General features: G+C 42.8%; 1 protein-coding gene across 1 annotated transcript; it reads left to right on the plus strand.

Moving 5' to 3' along the window:
• Positions 1-175: 175 nt before the first annotated feature.
• On the plus strand, positions 176-14,327 carry LOC112562150 (tetracycline resistance protein, class C-like). The gene is given in 7 exon segments (XM_025235212.1): positions 176-788; positions 7,262-8,203; positions 8,707-8,987; positions 9,194-9,608; positions 9,862-10,039; positions 10,042-10,187; positions 10,626-14,327. Coding segments are annotated over 6 exon segments (1,650 nt in total). The 5' UTR covers positions 176-788; positions 7,262-7,942; the 3' UTR covers positions 10,995-14,327.
• The last annotated feature ends 4,996 nt before the right edge of the window (positions 14,328-19,323 follow it).

Here is a 19,323-nt window from a genome sequence, read left to right on the forward strand (position 1 = left end):
GCCACTGCCGGACTGGCGCCTAGTGTTTTTATTTTCTTCTTAGTTTGGCTAAGTGCTGATTAAACTATACAATTATGATCGACCGACATAGTTTGATTACATGTATTAAAACTACTCAAGTTTGAAATACTTGTCACGTGATCTTCAGACTAAAAGTTGGAAGTGATTGTTTGAAAAAAGACCGGTAAAGCAATATTTCAAGAACATGTTGAGTAGTTGGTAATATGATCTATTGATTAGACTTTTTTGTTTTACTAAGCTGAGCTAATTTTTTGAAATTACAAAACATCCGCGTGAATAAACTACTTTAGGTCTCAAGCGACGCCTCGGACCCAACTGAAAGACCGTGACGATTGGCTGTAGCCTTGACAACTCATTGACCAACATACCCACGTACCTTTGTGATGTCACGCCTTGACGACGAGGAAACTGCCTGCGGAGGGTCCCCTGGTTGGCTAACTGCCACTGCGGGCGTCATTATGAAGTCATGCCCCTCCTTCCACCCACGGACGTGTTTAGCGACGAAGGTGCGGCGAGGACATAATTTATGAATGCAGGAAGCGGCCATCTCAGAAGGAGCCTGGACTCCGTGCTTAGAGCCCTCCCGAGTATTCCGACACTAATGCCAGAGTCCCAGAAAGGTGGACGACCGTGGCAAAGGTGTTGAGGTGGACCCCTCGACTTCAAAGAGATGAAACACTCTGGGATATAGACGAGAGGAATTACTGGCGCCGCTTGTGAGAATATGTGAAGTTAGTAAAGAAACAAAAGTGTGGAATCTTGCAAAGGTACGTGTTTAATGCTTTGCAGACTAACCTAACTGGAAATGCTCGCTGATGTTGGGGTTTTTATTGTGTAGTCTTTATTTCCTACGAAGTTAAGAACTTCAGAGTAAGATCGCAAAAAGCGGCAGTGATGAAATAAAGAAAAGAGAGAGAAGTTTCACACTCTTAAAGGATAGACTGAGCCATCAGCAGTTGTACATTTAACACATTGCCAGTTTAGAATCTATATACATTTTTTGTTCTTTTTTAAAAAGGAGAGGAATAACGACATCCTCTTACAGTTAGATGGGGGAGATAAATAGCTGTGATCTTTCAAAAAAGCTAGTTTGACTAGGTGCTATTTAATAATAATAATTATTATTTGTTGATTGCTCTACCACAACATTAACGCCATGCTCTGAGTACTAATCAAGTACATAAATTTTACGGTAGATAGTAATAAAAATTCCCGTAGCACTTTATCTCATCATCAAAAATAAATAAATACAAAAACAAACAAACAAACAAAACAGGTTCAAAACGATTCACACACAGAATTAGGATTTGGGAAGGAAAGGCTATTTCCAAACAAAAGTCTAACGAAGTCTACCGCTGTGTACTTTAAATGTCCAACACTGACCAGGCGATGACCAAAGCGAAAGCAACCTATTGGACAGGACACACAGGTCCACAGGATTGTCACAACTAAGTCTTTTCACCCAGGAAATATCCGATGACAGGGTAGCTGATGACAATGGACTAAAACGGCGAGCAAACAACTGCCTAACGAAGACTGTCCCACAAAGTAGAAGTCTGGGACTAGAGAAAGCCACCGGCCTCTAAGCGACCCCATCCATCAACAAATAGAACTCTACACAAACACTGTGCAAAACTACAAAATAATTTCATAAACTTCCGAGTCTCTTCCAGAAGATTTTTGAAGGCACTAGAACTTGCTAAACATATGTTTTCAGAACTGAGCTGATTCCAATAATTAACATCTCTATTGCTGAAACTATATCTTCTTCAATTAAGTTTATTTCGTGCAACATAACTCTTGCCTCTGGATTACACATTGAAGAGAATTGTACGCCGGTAAGAAACATGGCTCCATTCTAAATCCATAAACCCATTAAATATTTTAAATTCCTTAAGTAATCGTCAAAATTCCTCTTTCCTTAATGGTGTGAAAGTTTAAAAATTCTGATCTCTCACTATAGGAGATATGTTCCAAATCATTGGTTAATTTTGTTGGACGACTTTGAAATAATGCAATGGCGGTAGTCCACATCTTGAAGGATAATGAACTACAAAATATTATTCCGAAGTCCTCCGAAGATTTCTCGTTTAGTGAGCCGCATCTTAAGTGGGTTTCCTTGAGTGTCATCACTGTGTGAATTATCAAACAGTCAATTCTGCTCTCGTCTCGTCCTAGATAAGGTCCGACAGTATTGGGATGAAATGTTGTTGAATATGTTAGCAAATGGTTTATATGTAAATCAGCAGCTGCAGCAGAAAGCTGTGGTTGATTGGCGCCATGACAGCGACTGTCCAGACTGAGGGTCAGAAGTTCGTTAGACATTGAGAGGGTCACAGCAGATGTTGGTCTGTAGGCAAACATGGCTGACAAATAGACCTATAAAACTATGTATTGGATTAGATGCATAATGTTGATGAAGCAGGTCAGTTAGTTACAGCGTCCATTGGCACATTCCGGCATCAAAAGTATGTCAAAGCCACATTATTTGTTTTTCTTTTTGCTCTGTCATCTCAATGCCACACAAACCCCGCGTGCGGCGAACCCTAACTCTAAACTACGATCCTGGGTAGTCACCAAGGAACGCAACCACCACTCTCCCCTCCCCCCTCCACACACACACCGGGTGCAGGAAACCGCAGTACCGGAGGAAACAGCCGAGGTTAATGTAAATATCTGCCAATCCAGAAAGATGTATACCAGAGCGAGATCCGAACCCACACCACCCGAGTTTCACGCGATGACACACGCTTCAGCCATTGCGCTACCAGTCGCCTCATTTTATTATTAAGATCCATTTTAAAACACAGTTATCAGCATGATGATGATGGTGATGATGATGATGATGATGATGATGATGATGATGAGGAGGAGGAGGAGTAGTTAAATATGAGCAAATTATAATTTGAAAAGAATGGGAGTACCAATCTGAGTGCTTTCAATATGCTCATTCCATAGTGAGTACAAAATGTGGTGTAAGAAATCTTGTTTAAGCTTTTGAAGTATTCAAAGCTTGTATAAAGAATAAAATCTGTTTGGAAAACAAAAGTCCTTGTTGATAGCCCAAGCACTGGAGAGTAAATAAAGAATACTCTTTGAGGAAAAATGGCCCAAAATAAAAAAAAACTAACATTAAAAAATATACAGAATACTTGAATAATTGAATAATTTTGTTTACTTGTTCTGTTGCGTTGTCTCCATAATCTCTGTTCACAAAGATCCTTTCTAACGATCTCCAACGATGACCTGTATAACTAAACAATTTTCTTTAACAAAATAAGTAATTCTGTTTTCCGTTGCCCGCTGGCCAAAGTCATCTCCAGCAATCTCAGTGACAACAGATACTAAATGAACACAGCATTCGATGCCATTGGCAAAAGCCAGGACGACACGGGTGGTGGACACCCGATGAGAGAGAACGGGGTAGAACCTGGCTGAGTGAGAAGAGCTGTATGACTTGGGATAACCTTTGACCCCCTTCAAATACCCACAGTCACGGAATGAATCAAGCTAAGAATAAAAAGAAAGAAAATTATGGGAAAAGAAATCAAGTAATAAAAAAAATCCCTGGAGCGAATGATTCGTCCCGACAAAACAAAAAACACCCCATGATATTGAATGTTTCAAACCTGACAGTAATACGTCAATGGATTCATGTATTAAAGTAATATCCCAGCATGGCATTTCCTCGAGACTAACAATTTATGACAAAATCATTTTGCTTTAAAGTTCTGACAGCTAGTTAAAGCCACAGGAGGGGCTGTTTTTAATAAAGAAATTAAACTGAGATCTGTTGCTATTTCCACGTTCCATCGGTGGTCAAAACTGCTTCCATGGAGACAGGAGAAATGTCAATGTTTTTAATTGTAGATAGGAAGCAAAGGAAGAGGCCTGAACCTCCTTCATTATCAGCCTATCGCCCTCTTAGTGGTAAGATTATTTCTTATTCCAGACTATAATATATATCGTTAAAATATCTTGTGATAATCATTTTGATTTAGTTTATATGAAAGATACCATAAGCAATTAATAGCAAAGAGTAAGCAGCAGGTTATTTCCTGTACTGTCCTGTCTGCCCAAAGTCCCATCTACACGTGTTCTCCTTCACTTATGTTACTTGAAATATATATATAGATATAATTATATATTGTTTTCTCTAAAAACAGTCACAAAATAAACTTTCTCAAAGAAAGTTTTCGTAGAAATGAATTGAATGGGTTTCATAAATATTCAGAAGTATGTGACTATACACCCTGAGTGGGGAAAGCCAGTTAGCCAATTAATTCATTCTTTATTCCTTTGTGCAATCTCGCGAGAGTCAATGAGTGAGTTGCAAGATTTATTTTACTATTTAATACTGTCACCTGCGCTCTACAGTGCCTTTCAGACGAGGAACATAAATAAATCAAAACACAGACAACAATTAAAATTTTAAAAATAATATAATTTGAAATTAAAAAAAAAACACAACACAAAACAAGTCTAAATTTCCCAACACACAGTTCGAACACACGTTGCTTCCAATGTCTCAAAAATATTCAATCCTCTTGCCGACAGTACAGTTCCTCACAAAGTCTCACTTGAAACAGCACAATGTTTTCGCTTCTAACATACACAAATATATCCACGTGAAAAGTAACACAAAGTTTTCACTTCTTGAAGTTATATCCAACTCAGCGCTGGTCAGTAACCACAGGTGGATACGAAGAATAAGGAACAAACAGAAGAGAAAAACACAAAACACAATAGAAATCCAAAAGAAAAAATTCAAAAGAAAACCTGGAGAGAAAAAACAAAACCATTTTTTTTAATAAATGCAAATTCAAACATATTCATAAAATATACACAAACATATCACACTCATCCAATACAGAAATACACATTCACCGAAAAATCAACAAAGATACACACTCACCTCAACAGGTTCAATGTTAATAAGGATTTAAAGATACAAATCTTGTCAGGATTCGTTCAGTCCAGTCAGGACTACACCACAAGTCGTTCAAGACTTGTTGACAATAGAAAAACCGTCCGCTCTGGACGCACTGACAGAGGAGACTGTACTTCTCCCCGCTCCCGTCAAGGAGAAAAAACCCCAGTGACACCACACACATCCAAAACAATACTACACTCTTTCCTTTGTTCTTCCAACAAACAACCTATCAACACCAAACTTAATTAAACACAGATCAGCCGGTCATCCCTGTATGGCGCGGCCCGCCATGGGCTGTTGACTTTACAGCCCCAGTGAAAGCTGTCTTTACCACCTCACCCAGACAATTACTTTTAATTAAAAAAAAAATTTTTAACAAAAAGTACATCGCAGCAGGTTTGTGACAAATAGCCCCCCCCCCCCACCAAAACCAACCTACGGCTTGGTTAAACTCTATAGAGCAAACCTGCTGAGGTAGTCAGCCCCACATTTTCCTTTCCAGTAATAACTGGTACAACAAATGAGAACAGTTGCTGTTACAAAGCCCACCTCCCTTCTCTTCCCTGATTTCTCTGACTGCGCGACTGTGTAACTTGCTTCATTCTTTGACTGTCTTAGAGCTGTCGGCTTCTCTCAACAAAGAGTCAGTCATTTTGAGAGGTTTTGAGACACATGAACCTCGTACATCTCTCCCAGCTTGTGCGCGAGTAACAACTGCAACAGGTGGTGGCGGCACTGGTGGTAATGGAGGATGAACCAACACTGGCACTTTAGGTGTTGCCTATGATGACAGGCACCGCCAGGTTGGCGAGTACAACACCTATTGCTTCACCACAATAAAATGGACTTTGTAATCGCACTAAGGCAGTCGGACATGAGCAAACCTCATTCTTGCTAGCCATGGTTATACGGCGGTGTGTAGGTAGCAAATCAGTTGGAGCTACCAAATCTGCATCCACTACTAGCACATCAGCTCCTGTGTCACGAATAGCTTTCACTGTTTTTTCCCCGACAGTAGCCAGACAATAAGGATCATAGGACCCTGTCTCTGATTGGGCTGGCTGGTCGTCGTACCTAACAACAGTCACCTTCGAACTATTTCCAATACAAAGCTTTGCTTTCGATTCTTACAGTCTTTCTTTATGTGTCCTGGTTTCCCACAATTGAAACATGTGATTTCCTGAGATCCAGCATGCTCTGTCGACTCATTTCTATCCTTTTGCCCATAGTCTTCCGACCTGGCACTCCTGGTGAACGTTTGGCAGCTCTACGTGCATCAGCATAGCGCTCCGCCAGTATCGCTAATTCCTTCACTGTCTTTGGTGAACATTGGCGGAGATAGATGACCATTTCTCCTCCTATAACCTCTAACATCTGCTCTTGCAAAACTAGATCGAGCAAGTCTTCATACTTTTTCTCTTTTCCAGACAAGCTAAGCCATCTTTCTACATAGCGGGTCAGTCTGGTGGCAAATTGAGGAAATGTTTCTCTGTCTTCGTTCATTTCTAAACTGACACCTGTAGGACTCTGGAGTCAGCTGAAATGCTTCTCTCAGTGCTACTTTCACAGCATCATAATCTCGTGTCTCAGTGTCTGTGAGTGACAGGTACACCTGCGCTGCTGCTCGGCCTCTCAATTGACCCCCAAGCATCACCCCCCAGCTATTTACATCCCAGCTCTGTAGTTGAGCTACACACTCAAAGCATCCTAAGAAAGTATCTAAGTCTTCCACAGCTTTATCAAACCTTTGGATCAAATCCAGTAGCCATGACACCAATAAAATATCACACACAAAATTTAACAGTTTGAAACAACACTAACTTCTAATACAATAAAAAATTTCTAACCTCGTCTGAAACAACAATATATTGCCTATAAAATCCCGGAAGAGCCCCCATTAATATTGTCACCTGCACTCTACAGTGCCTTTCAGACGAGGAACATAAATAAATCAAAACACAGACAACAATTAGACTGTTCCTTCTCCCCGCTCCCGTCAAGGAGAAAAAACCCCAGTGACACCACACACATCCAAAACAATACTACATTCTATCCTTTGTTCTTCCAACAAACAACCTATCAACACCAAACTTAATTAAACACAGATCAGCCGGCCATCCCTGTATGGCTCGGCCTGCCAGGGCTGTTGACACTAACAGCCCCAGTGAAAGCTGTCTTTACCACCTCACCCAGCCAATTACTTTTACTAATTAAAAAAAACATTAAAAAAAATACATAGGTTTGTGACAAATACTCATCAGTCTCTTTCAAAGTATCTTGTAACAAATAACTTGTTTCACTTCAAAGGGCCGAGTGCAATCGCGTGCAGGAGACGCAAGGTGTAGCGCGGTCGTTTAGACTGGTGGACAGAAAAAAAAAGGTAGTTCATCTTTGATGTTACTGAAGGCACCGCCATTATCTGGGACATACAATCGATGCCCTCAACATCAACGACATTCTCCTGTAAAAGACCTGTTGGAATCTTTCAACAGCTGTCAGAAGTCTAACAGAAGCGGGAATCGTGCATAAGGTTGGGTTCCTTGCCACCGACATCATCATACGTGGACGTTAGTCGATGACTTTCAGCTCTGTTGGAACTTTCCAGAAATCAGTGGAACATCAACCGCAGGTTTGCATCACGACATCAAAGACAGAACAACCGTAGGCTGCATGGTCGGTGGACCGTGTCCTGAGTATCTGAAAACAAAAGTCAAAGGCGTGGTGGTGTTTCTATATCTGATGCCCGATACAATGCTGACGGATCAGTAGAAAGATATCGTGAACTCGAAGCAGTGTGGAACTAGCATGCAGGTCGATGTGTATCATGCCGGTGATACAGAGGTGAGAAACCTGTGCGGCAACATTTAACTGTCACAGCAGAGAGCCTGTGACGCCGCAGGGTGCCGACAGTGTTGTCAAGGTGATCAGCTTCGCTGAACGAAGGAGAGTGAAAGCCACGTCAGGCACAAAAGAAAGACAGAAATCAAAATGCTGCGCGTCAAATGTCGTGCCCTGCTGCACGAGTTTGTGTGTGACATTGTCATCTTCCTCTTCAAGACCGGCGAATCTCTCCTGGACGCCACCATCCGCCCTTACGTCATTGCCGCTGTCTGCAGCGACCTCTATGGTGGCGCCGACGTCACTTCCGACTTCGGCAGGACCGACGGCGCTGGTGGTTTGTCTGTTGACAACGGCACTGCCTTTGGAGACAAGGGAGGGGTGTGCTTTCATCTGAACGACTTGCCTGATGTGAGTAATATGTAGTCACGTGACTTTCCGCTTCTTTTTTCGTTCTCCCTCTCAGGCACGTTGATGGAAGTTGTTTACGCTACAAAATTTCGCTCTTCAGTCTGTTTAAACTTAAATTTAGTTTGTGTTTGCCAGTTTAGTTATGTCATCTATCATTTATTTCTGAATGTCTTAAATTTGCTTGTTGCCGTTTTGAAAAATATTTTCAGAGATACCTGACACACATATGGCTGACTCGCGATGCTTAATACACGAATACTTGTTCAATATTGTTTAATGATCTAATGAGATGCAGTTTTTTTCCTTAAAGACTAAGTAAAAAGTCAGTAAAGGTAAAGGTCGTGCCCTAACCTTTTAATTTTTTTTTTTACTCGTTGGGTAATGAGACCTCACGTTTGAGTTCTGAAAGCCTCGGCTAATGGAAGAGCCGCGAAGATATTATGTGAATTAGGCGTATGTCTGTACAAACGTGACGTCACTACTCCTGAACTTTCTTTTAACAGATTGAAGCCAAGGTACAGAGCAAAGCAGCCGGAATCCTGGTGGCTCACAGGGTTCTAGTCAATGTTCCTGCGGTCATCCTCGGGCTGTTTTGTGGTGCCTGGAGCGACACTAAGGGGAGAAAATTTCCAATGATGGCGCCGAGTGCTGGTTCTTGCCTGGGCGTCACGCTTTACTTGGCCAGTACCCAGGTGCGTGACTACAAGGTCTTCCTACTGCTAGCAGGGGCTGCAATCCAAGGCATGTTTGGAAAGTCACCGGTGATCAGTATGGCGGTCAACAGGTAAGGAAACTGCACTCTATAGACATAATAATAATTCAAAAGAAACAGTTTCAACCTTCTCCATTATCGTTAGGGTAAGAAACATCCGCAACGAGATAATTGGTCCTATCACAGTGCAAAGTAGACATAAAATTTTGTGAAATCCGTCCATCCATCGATAAGTCTCGCGACCTGGTTGGTCACGTCTCTTCCTCTCTTTGTCGCAGTCATGTGGCCGACACCAGTGACACGGACCAGCGCACCCGGCGCCTGGGTCGTCTGCTCGCCAGTAGTTTTCTGGGTATGTTCCTGGGCTCGCTGCTGGCCGGCGTGTTGCAGGACCTGTCCAGCCTACTCACCACCTTGCTGGTCGTCAGCATCTGTCACGCCCTCTCCGTCCTCACCGTACTGCTGGGCGTGCCCGAGACGAGGTCACCCGAGGTCAGGGACGGGGCGGCAGGACAGGCCATCCTGCGGGCGGAAGACGAGATGGCGGAGGAGGAGCAGCAGAAGGACCCCGGCCTCTTCAGCTGGGCCGGGTGTCGTGAGTCTCTCATGACGGTGTGTCGGAAAAGGGAAGGCAACAAACGAATCGTTGTCATCGTCTCCCTGCTTCTCATCACTCTCAACTCCTGCCTCAAGGTACAGTGCCCTCGATTCATGGCGCCTTTTGGTGATCTCACACAATGTCATAATATTATTCGTGGTTTGAGAAACAAAACCAACCAACCAACCAACCAACCAACCAACCAGACAGACAGACAGTTTCTGCGTTCTAGTTGCTACTTGCGCCCTCGGCACCAGAGTCGTTAGTGTAAGGGTACACCCAGACCTGCATGCACACGCCCACGCATCTCGTTGCACGTGATTTGCGTTTCTCCTTTCTGCGGTGTAGGTTGGGGACCAGGACGTAACAGTTCTCTTCGTCCAGCGGCCGCCGTTGTCGTGGCCGCAGTCGTGGTACGGGTACCTGACAGCCGTGGACTACGCCACCATGGGCTTCAGCCTCCTGCTGCTGCTGCCCCTCCTGGCCGATATGCTGCGCATGTCCGACGTTGCCATCGTGACGGTGGGGTGGCCTTCAAGCTCGTGCGCTCGGTTTGGGCCGGCTTCTGCACCGAGACGTGGATGGTGTTCCTGTCTGTGGTGGCCGGCTCGCTGGGAGGACTGATTACCCCGGCTCTGCGGTCCGTTCTGAGCAAGATCGTGAAGGAAGGAGAGGTAATCTGTTCATCCCCAACCTATTCATTGTCAGTCTATTTATTGTCAAGTTATGTTATTTTCAATCTGTCCATCCTCAGTCTCTTCACTTTCACATGGTGGTCCATTTTAATTTGTTTATTTCAATCCGTTCAGCCTCTTATATCCATCCTCAATCCATCGTCCTCATTCTGTCCATTTTTGATCCATTCTTTTTGCAAAATATTTGCAGAGTAGATGTTTTAAACACGTCTCATGTCTTTGATCAACTTTTTCATCGAAGATCAATTATCTTGGCCTTAGAATTAACCTACATAGAATTATTTTGTTTTAAACTTGAGTATTTCAGGAATTCCTTGAAATGTAAATTTGAAAGCTCGTCCCGTCACTTTGGTTTTCACTTGTAACGATACGAAGAGCTCATACCCGTTTATCCACCATCTGCAACTCCCACAACAGGTAGGCAAAATGTTTTCCATCCTGGCTTCGCTGGAGACGCTGTCGAAGCTGCTGGGGTCAAGTGTCTTCACCGGAGTGTACGCCGCTACTGTTGACGTCATTTCCGCTGCCGCCTACTTGCTGGAGGCGGCCGTGTACCTGATCGTGCTGGGCATGACGGTGTGGTTGGCGCAGATGATGCGGGAAGATGGCGCCCATGACCTCCTCCTGACCTTTTCCAGACCATACTACGCCTTCCACAAGGCCAATGGCAAGAGCGACAACTCGCAAAGTGCTGGAACCGTCCCTGTCATTCAGATGGAAGACACTTCCCGACCTCAGCCACATCGGGAGAGCCGGCTTCAATCTCTTGGGGCCTCCACCCCCTAGGATTTGGGGGACAGGCTTAAGTTTTCTTCAGATGATCACGAAAAATCTTAACTGTCCCTGAACTTGTTCCAGTGTGAGTGAGAGGAAGTCGCATCGCGCACTCTTTGTGAATGAGTTTTGTCAAATGAAAGTTGGAGGTTTTGGAGGTGAAAGTCTACAATACTCCTCTTAGTTTTATTTCGGTTACGGATTACTAATTAATGTAATGCGTTCTCGATCAAAGTAACATGTCAATTAACAGTGCGAGTGTATGTGACTCATGAAGATAACCGCTGAGCTTTCATTGTAGCATTTCACTGCCAACTGGTTGATTTCAGATTATTAAATGATATTAAAAAAATAACCCATTCACCAAAATAGTAACATACCCGGGCACCTGATCCACTAACATCAGTGAGTCTGCCAGTCATCAGGCAGGGGAGTGGAGGGCAGGGCAGAGAGTCAAGTCAAGTGGTTAGTCAATCAGTAAAAATCCAATCTAGTCAAGTAAGAGCAAGTTAGTCAGTCCTACAAATTAATTGTGATTTAAAATTACATTACTGCAGTTACTTGAGTTCCCCAGGTTGCTAACTACGACCCCTGGATAGCACATGGCTGTTTAACTTTTTATAGTATTTAGCGATTTTAACAGTTTAAGTTCAGTTGTAGTGGGATATCGGGATGTTGGGTTGTACGAAGTGTTGCTGGTTACTCGGGTGGATGCACAACACGATGCTGGGTGACAGATGATCAGCGCGGACTCAGGTAAGTGTAAGGTTACTTTATGGGATTTAGATAACTTATTTGTTCATAGTCAGCCCCTGGTTAGCTGGGTTTTCTGTGACTGGTTACACTTGATGTGACGCAGCTGCTGGTACCACAAACACCTGAATGCTTGGTCACGTGGATCATCAGGTGCATGTAAATGTGTCATGGCCATGATAGTGGGATAAGTAGGGGAGCAGGTTAAAAAGGAGCATCAGCTAAGGTTAACATCTCTACACCATGCACGCAGACACGAGAACCACACTAACTTTTCATTATGCCCCCTATCTTGTTGGCAAACCCTTACCCTCTCCCAAACCCTGTTTGTTGAACAGTCCCCCGGATACAACCACCATCAGGACCTACTTTGCTGTCACAAACAGATGTTGTTTTTGCTAACTGGCAGACGAACCAACGAAGCAATCATAGGGTATGACCGAACCCAGATGAGACAAAGAGGTCGAGCATTTTATTATTGTGGGAATACGAGTACTGTAGATTGTTTGCGATTGGAACATTCTGTTGGAAAAGGAGCCAGGCAAGGGAAACACTAAAGCAATAATAAAGTCTTAACTTGCATGAAGCACGTGACTTTCTCACGTCTGCGTCGAATTTCTGTGTTTTATTTTTGCTTTGATTGTTGATGAATGCAGCGTGAAACGGACTTGTCCCAAATATTTGTCTTGATCTCTGTAATTAAGTTATCTCTGCCTCTATTCCCTCTTTCTGTGTGTGTGAGAGTGAAAGAGAGAAAGAAAAAGCGCAAGACAAAGAGAGATAATGTTTCCGTGTTCGTGAGGGATTTTCCTCCAATGTGTGTGTGGTTTTTGTTGTTTTTTTTTTTTGTTTGTTTTGTTTGTTTTTTTTTTTTGTTTGTTTTTTTTTGTTTTTTTTTTTTTTTTTTTGCACATATTTCCTCGCAATCCACACGAAATAAAGTCGAATCTGTGCAAACCAACGCAGAATGTTTTACAAAGGGGGAGAACCCCATCTTGGCCCGGTGGTCTCCCTTGACGACCGCCAGCAGCGCTTGTCATGTCGTCGTACACTTGGCTGACCATGGCAGGCGGCCAGCAATGTCGGTTTAATATGGGAGAATAAATCGAAGGCGTTATACGCAGGCGCAGCTTTTGGGGAGGCCGAGCATTACGAGGGCATGGAACACGGGGACCCGGAGAGCCGGAATGAAAGAAGGAACGCAATTATCCCTCCCTTTCATGCATGAGTCTCAGCGAGCCCCGTTTTCAAAAGTCCTTTTCTCAGGAACCAATTCTATCCATTAGGGACCACCTTAGGTGGAGCTCCACCACGCTGTCCATTCGATTAGCATCAAACACCACCACTGACAGGTCTAATGTGACACGAAACGATGAGAGCACCAGTAAAGTAAATGAGCGATAATTAAAATAAAGACCTGGAGATAGTTCTGAAACATAGCCAAAATAGATACAAAAATTGTTCGTGACAATGTGAAGATGGAAATAGAACATGGTTGAAAGAAAACAAGAAGTCGACGAGGAGAATTCCTACCCGATAATACTATATTTCAAGAAAAATTGAAATGGTCAGGATTGATCGAACTAAAGGACAGTTCCCCCCCCCCAAAAAAAAAAAAAAAAAAAAATTACCACATCTGTATTTCTGTGTTCCTGGAAATAACTATTGGAGGAATTCTGTTTGATATTATCGCTTCTGTCAATTATTTTTCAATGATTATATTTAAAATAGATTATGGCAAATATTAGATTCCCCTTCGTTTTGCAGAAATACAGTTACACATGTTTAAAAATGTAAACACCGAACTGTACGTACTCGTGCGTGCTTGATCGCAAAAAAAAAAAAAAGAGATTGATTCAACCTCAACCTAATTTGTATATGTCGCTTTAATGTCCCTCCCCCCTTCGTTGAAGACCGATTGAGCTGTGAGTTAACCGAGATAAATACATGTTCTAGAACACGGTCTTGTCCAAGACACTCGCGGTTTAACATTGTTTAGCATTTTGTTTTTAAATACTTCAGCTCTTATTTCAGCCTGGCGCGAGACGCGACTTAGACCGCCCTCGCCCTAACCCTCTCAAGAAAAAAAAATATTTGTGATCAGGGCAATTCTTCAGCGTCGGTCTTGTCATCTAACTTCGAATCACTTCTATCCACTTCTCTGTCAGCTGTTTGTGACTGATGGAGGGGTTGCGAAACAGTTGGCAAAGCCCAACGCGCGCCATCTTGAAACCCCCGCCTTTTCTTCTCATTCTTGGTGTCCCCCCGTCAGGAAATTGAAGAGCGTTTGCCCGATGGACCAGGGCATTAATTCCAACACGAGCATCTCGCCATGGGGACGCTATTCTCCTCCAGGCGAGCGGGTTAAAATAAACGCTGTGTCGGAGGCGAGCATGGACAACAAGGGGTGAGTAATTAAAATAATCATCTATGAATATTCACGCCCCTCCGAGCTCGACAGTCCAAGCTGAGGCAGAGATCGATTTTGTGCAATCACTGATCTTGATCCAGGAGGGAAGACAACCGCCGGTCGCCATCCGTTCAGCACTGGGCTTAGATGTGACATCACTGCGTCTGCTTCTGCGCAGCATCCCGTCCTCGCCTCAACATCAAAGTTTGAGTCGAGCGCTGCCAAGTGTTTTGTTATGAATGACGTAGTAATAACTTTTGTGCAACAAATTTATATCTGTTTCCTTTTCTCCCCTTTTTATTTCTTTTTTCTTTTCTTTGTTGTTGTTTCTTAAAAACAGCTATATTTATTTGTCTAGAACACACTTAAGGTCTGAACGCTTCAATGTTCTGCTGATGCTATAAATCGTGGGAGCGTTCTGTTTTCAATGTAATAGTTGCAATAGTAAGAATCGAACATTCTTTTTTTTTCAACAACCATCTGATGCCATAGCTCGTCTTCTGACAAAAAATACAACAAAAAATGGGACTGATGTGAATTTATTTCTAATACTCTCTCCTTCTCACGACCGTCATTTTCGATCATTCATGATCATGTTCCATAATTTTTTTCGGATGAGAAAAAGCCTTTATTCTTGATCCTTGGTCGTGTTAACAGAAGTTTTAAAAATTCACGTGAGCACCTATTACAATAATAATCAAATTATGTTTACTGTCACTGCCGTCGCCATGACTTCAGTATTTGTTGTATTTTGATTCTAGATTATGAGATAGCACTTATGCATCCGTCTGGTCTTCAAGTGTTCTTTATTTTATTAATAATTCTGTTGCCGGGAAGCTCTTCGATTCAAGGAGCAAGTGTCAATATCTTCATTTCTCTTGCCACTTCTGTCATCTCCCCTCTTTAGCAGACATTACCAACCTTCTCCTTGTAAATGATGTTTGTTTTCTAACAGTTGCGATAAGAAGAAATGCAACCTGAAAAAATATGAAACAGACATTCTAAAACTAAATGAAGCATGGTCATTTAATCCATAATATCCGCTCGCCTTTTCAGAAATTTCTTTTCACTTTATTGTGAAAAAGAGTGATAATATTATATTTCTGTTTCGATGGAGGATTTAGAAGATGAAAAAGAGAGCTACCTTCCCTGCTGACTGAGAGCTTCAGCGAGTCTCTTAACAGCACTTTCAAACGTTTTTAATTTTTCCGAGTAATGGCTCAGTTTACATTCAACAAAACCAGGTTTATGGTAAATAATCAAAGAGACTTTGCAATTAAAATCAAGAAATTTATAGCTTCATGTGAGAGCTAAGGTAAGAAAAAATTCAAGTGAAGGCGAAAGATCGTTTTACAACCGTCAGACATACACATCACTATTTTCCTGACCAAAACTGACTTAAATCAAGACACATTAAGAGGACACAAGACAAATGGATTCTCAGAAAGACAAACATCTAAGAAAGATTGGATATTGTCGACGAATGGATGGATGGACGGACAGATCAATGTAATTAATCCATTAACCTTCATGCAGTTGAAGTTTGCTTCCCTGAAGACGACACACATGCAGAGTGTTGATGGAAAAGGGGACGTAGCTCCACCGAACCCATTTCGGTTCTCAGTCCTTTCAGCAGGTCGGTTCCAGACTGGCCATAGGATGGAATATGTGTGTACGCGGTAATGGCTTGATTCGACAAATTGAGCGTCATTTCCGGCGCCGGGGACAGGGGAGCTCACTCTGAATGGCGGTAACTGCGAGCAGCGGGAGCCTGTGAAAGGTAAGAGAAGCGAAAATCGATGACCTCTTCAAGGTAGCGAGTCTAAAAAGGTAGCTTACGGTTCGATCCCGAGAAAGGCCAGCAGAAAAGACATCCTCTCCCATAAAATCGACCCACCGTTAGGGGGCTGCCATTCTTAATGAGGCGTGAGATGGCCGGCCAGTATGGCGCCTACTTAAAACGTTCGCAAAGCGAAAATCTCAATTAAAAAGTCTTAAGTGCTAATGAACTTCTGTGTGAGAAGTTAAGGTAAGATTATTTGGTAATTATTTTTTAAAGGTGGAGAATCATCGATGAAGCACTCTGATACGATGACGAGACATCTAGAGGGCGGGTTTAAAGGGTTAAAAGTCTATGGATGAGACGGAAGTTTTCTTCACGAAGACGGATGTGACGATGCACTGTGGAATCATCCAAGGTGATCTCGCCTGACGTAAGCAGTAACATTTCTAGCGAGGGGTGGAACACGACTATACATTTTTTTTCGCGATTTTGCCTCTGGTTTTGTACAATCTTTCCACCAAAATAAAAAAAAACCCAAACAACAACAACAACAACAACAACAACAACAACAACAACAACAAAACAAAAAACAAAAACAAACAAAGCATAAAACCTTCACCCAAGCTCTAAGCCTAACCTAAATCCAATACTGTCTTATCAACACACACACACACACACACAGAGTTCTCCATAACAGCAAACATTACAACCAGAAAACGTGTTTGCTAAAATAAAATAAAATAGTATCCGTTAGAAATAGAACCTGTAATGCATTCAAAAAAATTCACTTTATCCGATAGGTTATTGCAGCTTCGGGGAAATCGATCACCAGTTAATTTATTTGAAGTTGTGCATTTTGATTGTTGAACATCAAAAGACAAACTAAAAGACGGTTTGAGCATGCGGGGTTTATTCACGACCGGGGCAAATGACAAACAGTTTTTCCGAATAGAAGCAGGTGAACACGTTGACCAACTTTCCACGGCACGGGTCGTGCACGTGGGCCCACTGCAGTCTGCCCCGGCGAAGGACCTGTAACTGGTGCATTACGATTTGGTGCACAGCAGAGACAAATATATCAAAATAAATCTATCAGAATAAATAAAATTTTAATTTATACAGAATCTTGTTTATGTTTTCGAGTTAAAAAATTGTTTTCTTTGTTATTGTAGGTTTCCCACTTCACATCTCGACTGAACGCCGCACGCGAAATGACATTTTTTTTTCTGGTCGGTGAGGTAACTTCAGTGGCTCAAGAATAGGGATCGGGACTTTGTGTCATCTAGTTCCATACTCGTTAGGACAAATTCACCCATTCACCCATGTGTAAATTGCCGATGTCCATGAATACGATCCCTGAATTGTTTACTTTCAAACTTTGGGTTTCAAACAAACTATTTGGTTTGAACCGTTTGGAAACAGCTGTGGGCAGCTTCTCGGAGCACACTATATTTCAGTGAAACTATTTTGCGAAGACAAAGTGGCCCTAACTTGTGACACAGGCCTAGGATGTACCAGTTGACAAGATAGGCATCTCTGTCATGACAGTCTTCTCCACTTCGCTACAATCAGGGTGGACATCGCATGGCACGATTGCCAGGTCCATGATGCCAACCTTTCGACAGACCGCATTTAGAAGACCAAAAAACAAACTCTCGCTCAGCGGGTTTGATGGCGTCCCTCGACAACAAATCCTCAACAAATGGAGGTTTACTTTTACATTCCTTATACAGTTCAGCCAGCATTTTGTGTTTGTCGTTCCATCATTCTACTTGCTGTTCCCTCCATCTCTTCTGCGCATTTTGCAGCCGCTGATGGTTTGGTGACCCTTGAGTGGCTCTCCAGCTGGACATCACGAGCAGCATGAACATCATACAGAGGTGTGACCTAGCTATGAATGTGTCTTTAAAAAAATTCTCACGTGGGTTTGGTGAAAACATGCCGTTGAAATGGAGGTAGCTTGCCCACAAATAATTGTCAGCAAAAGTTTTCGACTTCTTCCACTAGGTGATGACCCTTCCTGATTCTATTGATTCCATTGCTTTGTTTTCCGCGCTGCTTGTTCCTGGCATCCTGAATGGTTTTTCGATGTCGGGTAAGGTGCTGCCATGGCGACAAGCGCTGTAACGGGTATTCAGTCTTTATTCAAACAGAAGGCAGCAACTTGGTCCAAGCTTTGCGCCCACATGATGAAAGCTTCCACCTCGACAAATATTTTTTGGGGTCAGATTGTTTACTGCCTTGTAGCTGGAGTTTGCATGTGCAGACTAACCTAACTGGGTATAGCTGGCTGATTTTATTGTATTATTTTGTTGTTGTTATTTGTTCTGCAAGTAAAACGGGCAAAAAGTGAGACCAGGGCAGGCAGGCAGTGATGGAGAAAAGAAAAGGAAAAAAAAAAAACAAAAAAAAAAAACGGAACATACAGAAAGAGTGTGTGTGTGTGTATTCTGACACTGCGTTGATACATTACACTGTTGTTTTTTTTTTTGTTTTGTTTTGTTTTGTTTTTTTAATTTTATCTGTTTTTTATTTGGTCCACACAGAAATCACATGATCATTTGCGTCTCTGGAAATTATCGGTTAAAAAAATTCCCAGGCAAACTGGCAAAAGGTTTCGTACCCAAATCACACAAGACCACTTTTAAAGGGAGGTGTGTGCACTTCTATATGTCTTTATATGATTGTCTCTGTATAAGATAGAGTAAGGTAGTCCGGTGACTTCTCGTTAGAGATAACTTTTTTCTCGGGCCTTTATTTGTTTATAAGGACGGTGGTCTCCTCTTCTCCAACGCTGTCTTACATTCCCGCCTCTCTAAGTTATCAGAAATCCATTCGACGACTGTTTCAAACCCATAACAAGCTGACCAGTATCCTCCATTCGGCCTCTAATGCGGGTGCTCTAACCATCCGGCTATGCATTTCTCCATTTCTGCCCGTATTTGTTTGTAATTGTCTACACATCTACCCTACGTATTCGTATGGAATGGTGGGATCTTCTTGTTCCTAGTCGCCGCCAGTGAAGCATAGGGACGCAACTACACTCCTGCCATCGGACCCGGTTCTGGGCATCCCTTTCTCGTTGGGACCATGTCATGCCAGCTGTCTCCACCTCTCTGTGAACTGATCTCCTCCACGTCTGTCTGGGTCTCCCAACCCTGCGCCTCCCCTGTGGGTTCCAGCCAAGAGCTTGCCGGCCGTGTAACCGATCCAGCCCCACTTCCGCTTCTTGATGTCTTGACTGGCAGGATTTTGGTCGGTTCTCTCCCACAGGTCTGTATTGGAGATCTTCTCGGGCCATCTGATGTTGAGGATGCGGAGCAGACATCTGTTGACGAATGTCTGAATCTTGTTGGTGATGGTGTTTGTCACACGCCATGTCTCAGATTCATATA

This window comes from Pomacea canaliculata, linkage group LG4 (assembly GCF_003073045.1).
Source record: "Pomacea canaliculata isolate SZHN2017 linkage group LG4, ASM307304v1, whole genome shotgun sequence".
Lineage (NCBI taxonomy): Eukaryota > Metazoa > Mollusca > Gastropoda > Architaenioglossa > Ampullariidae > Pomacea > Pomacea canaliculata.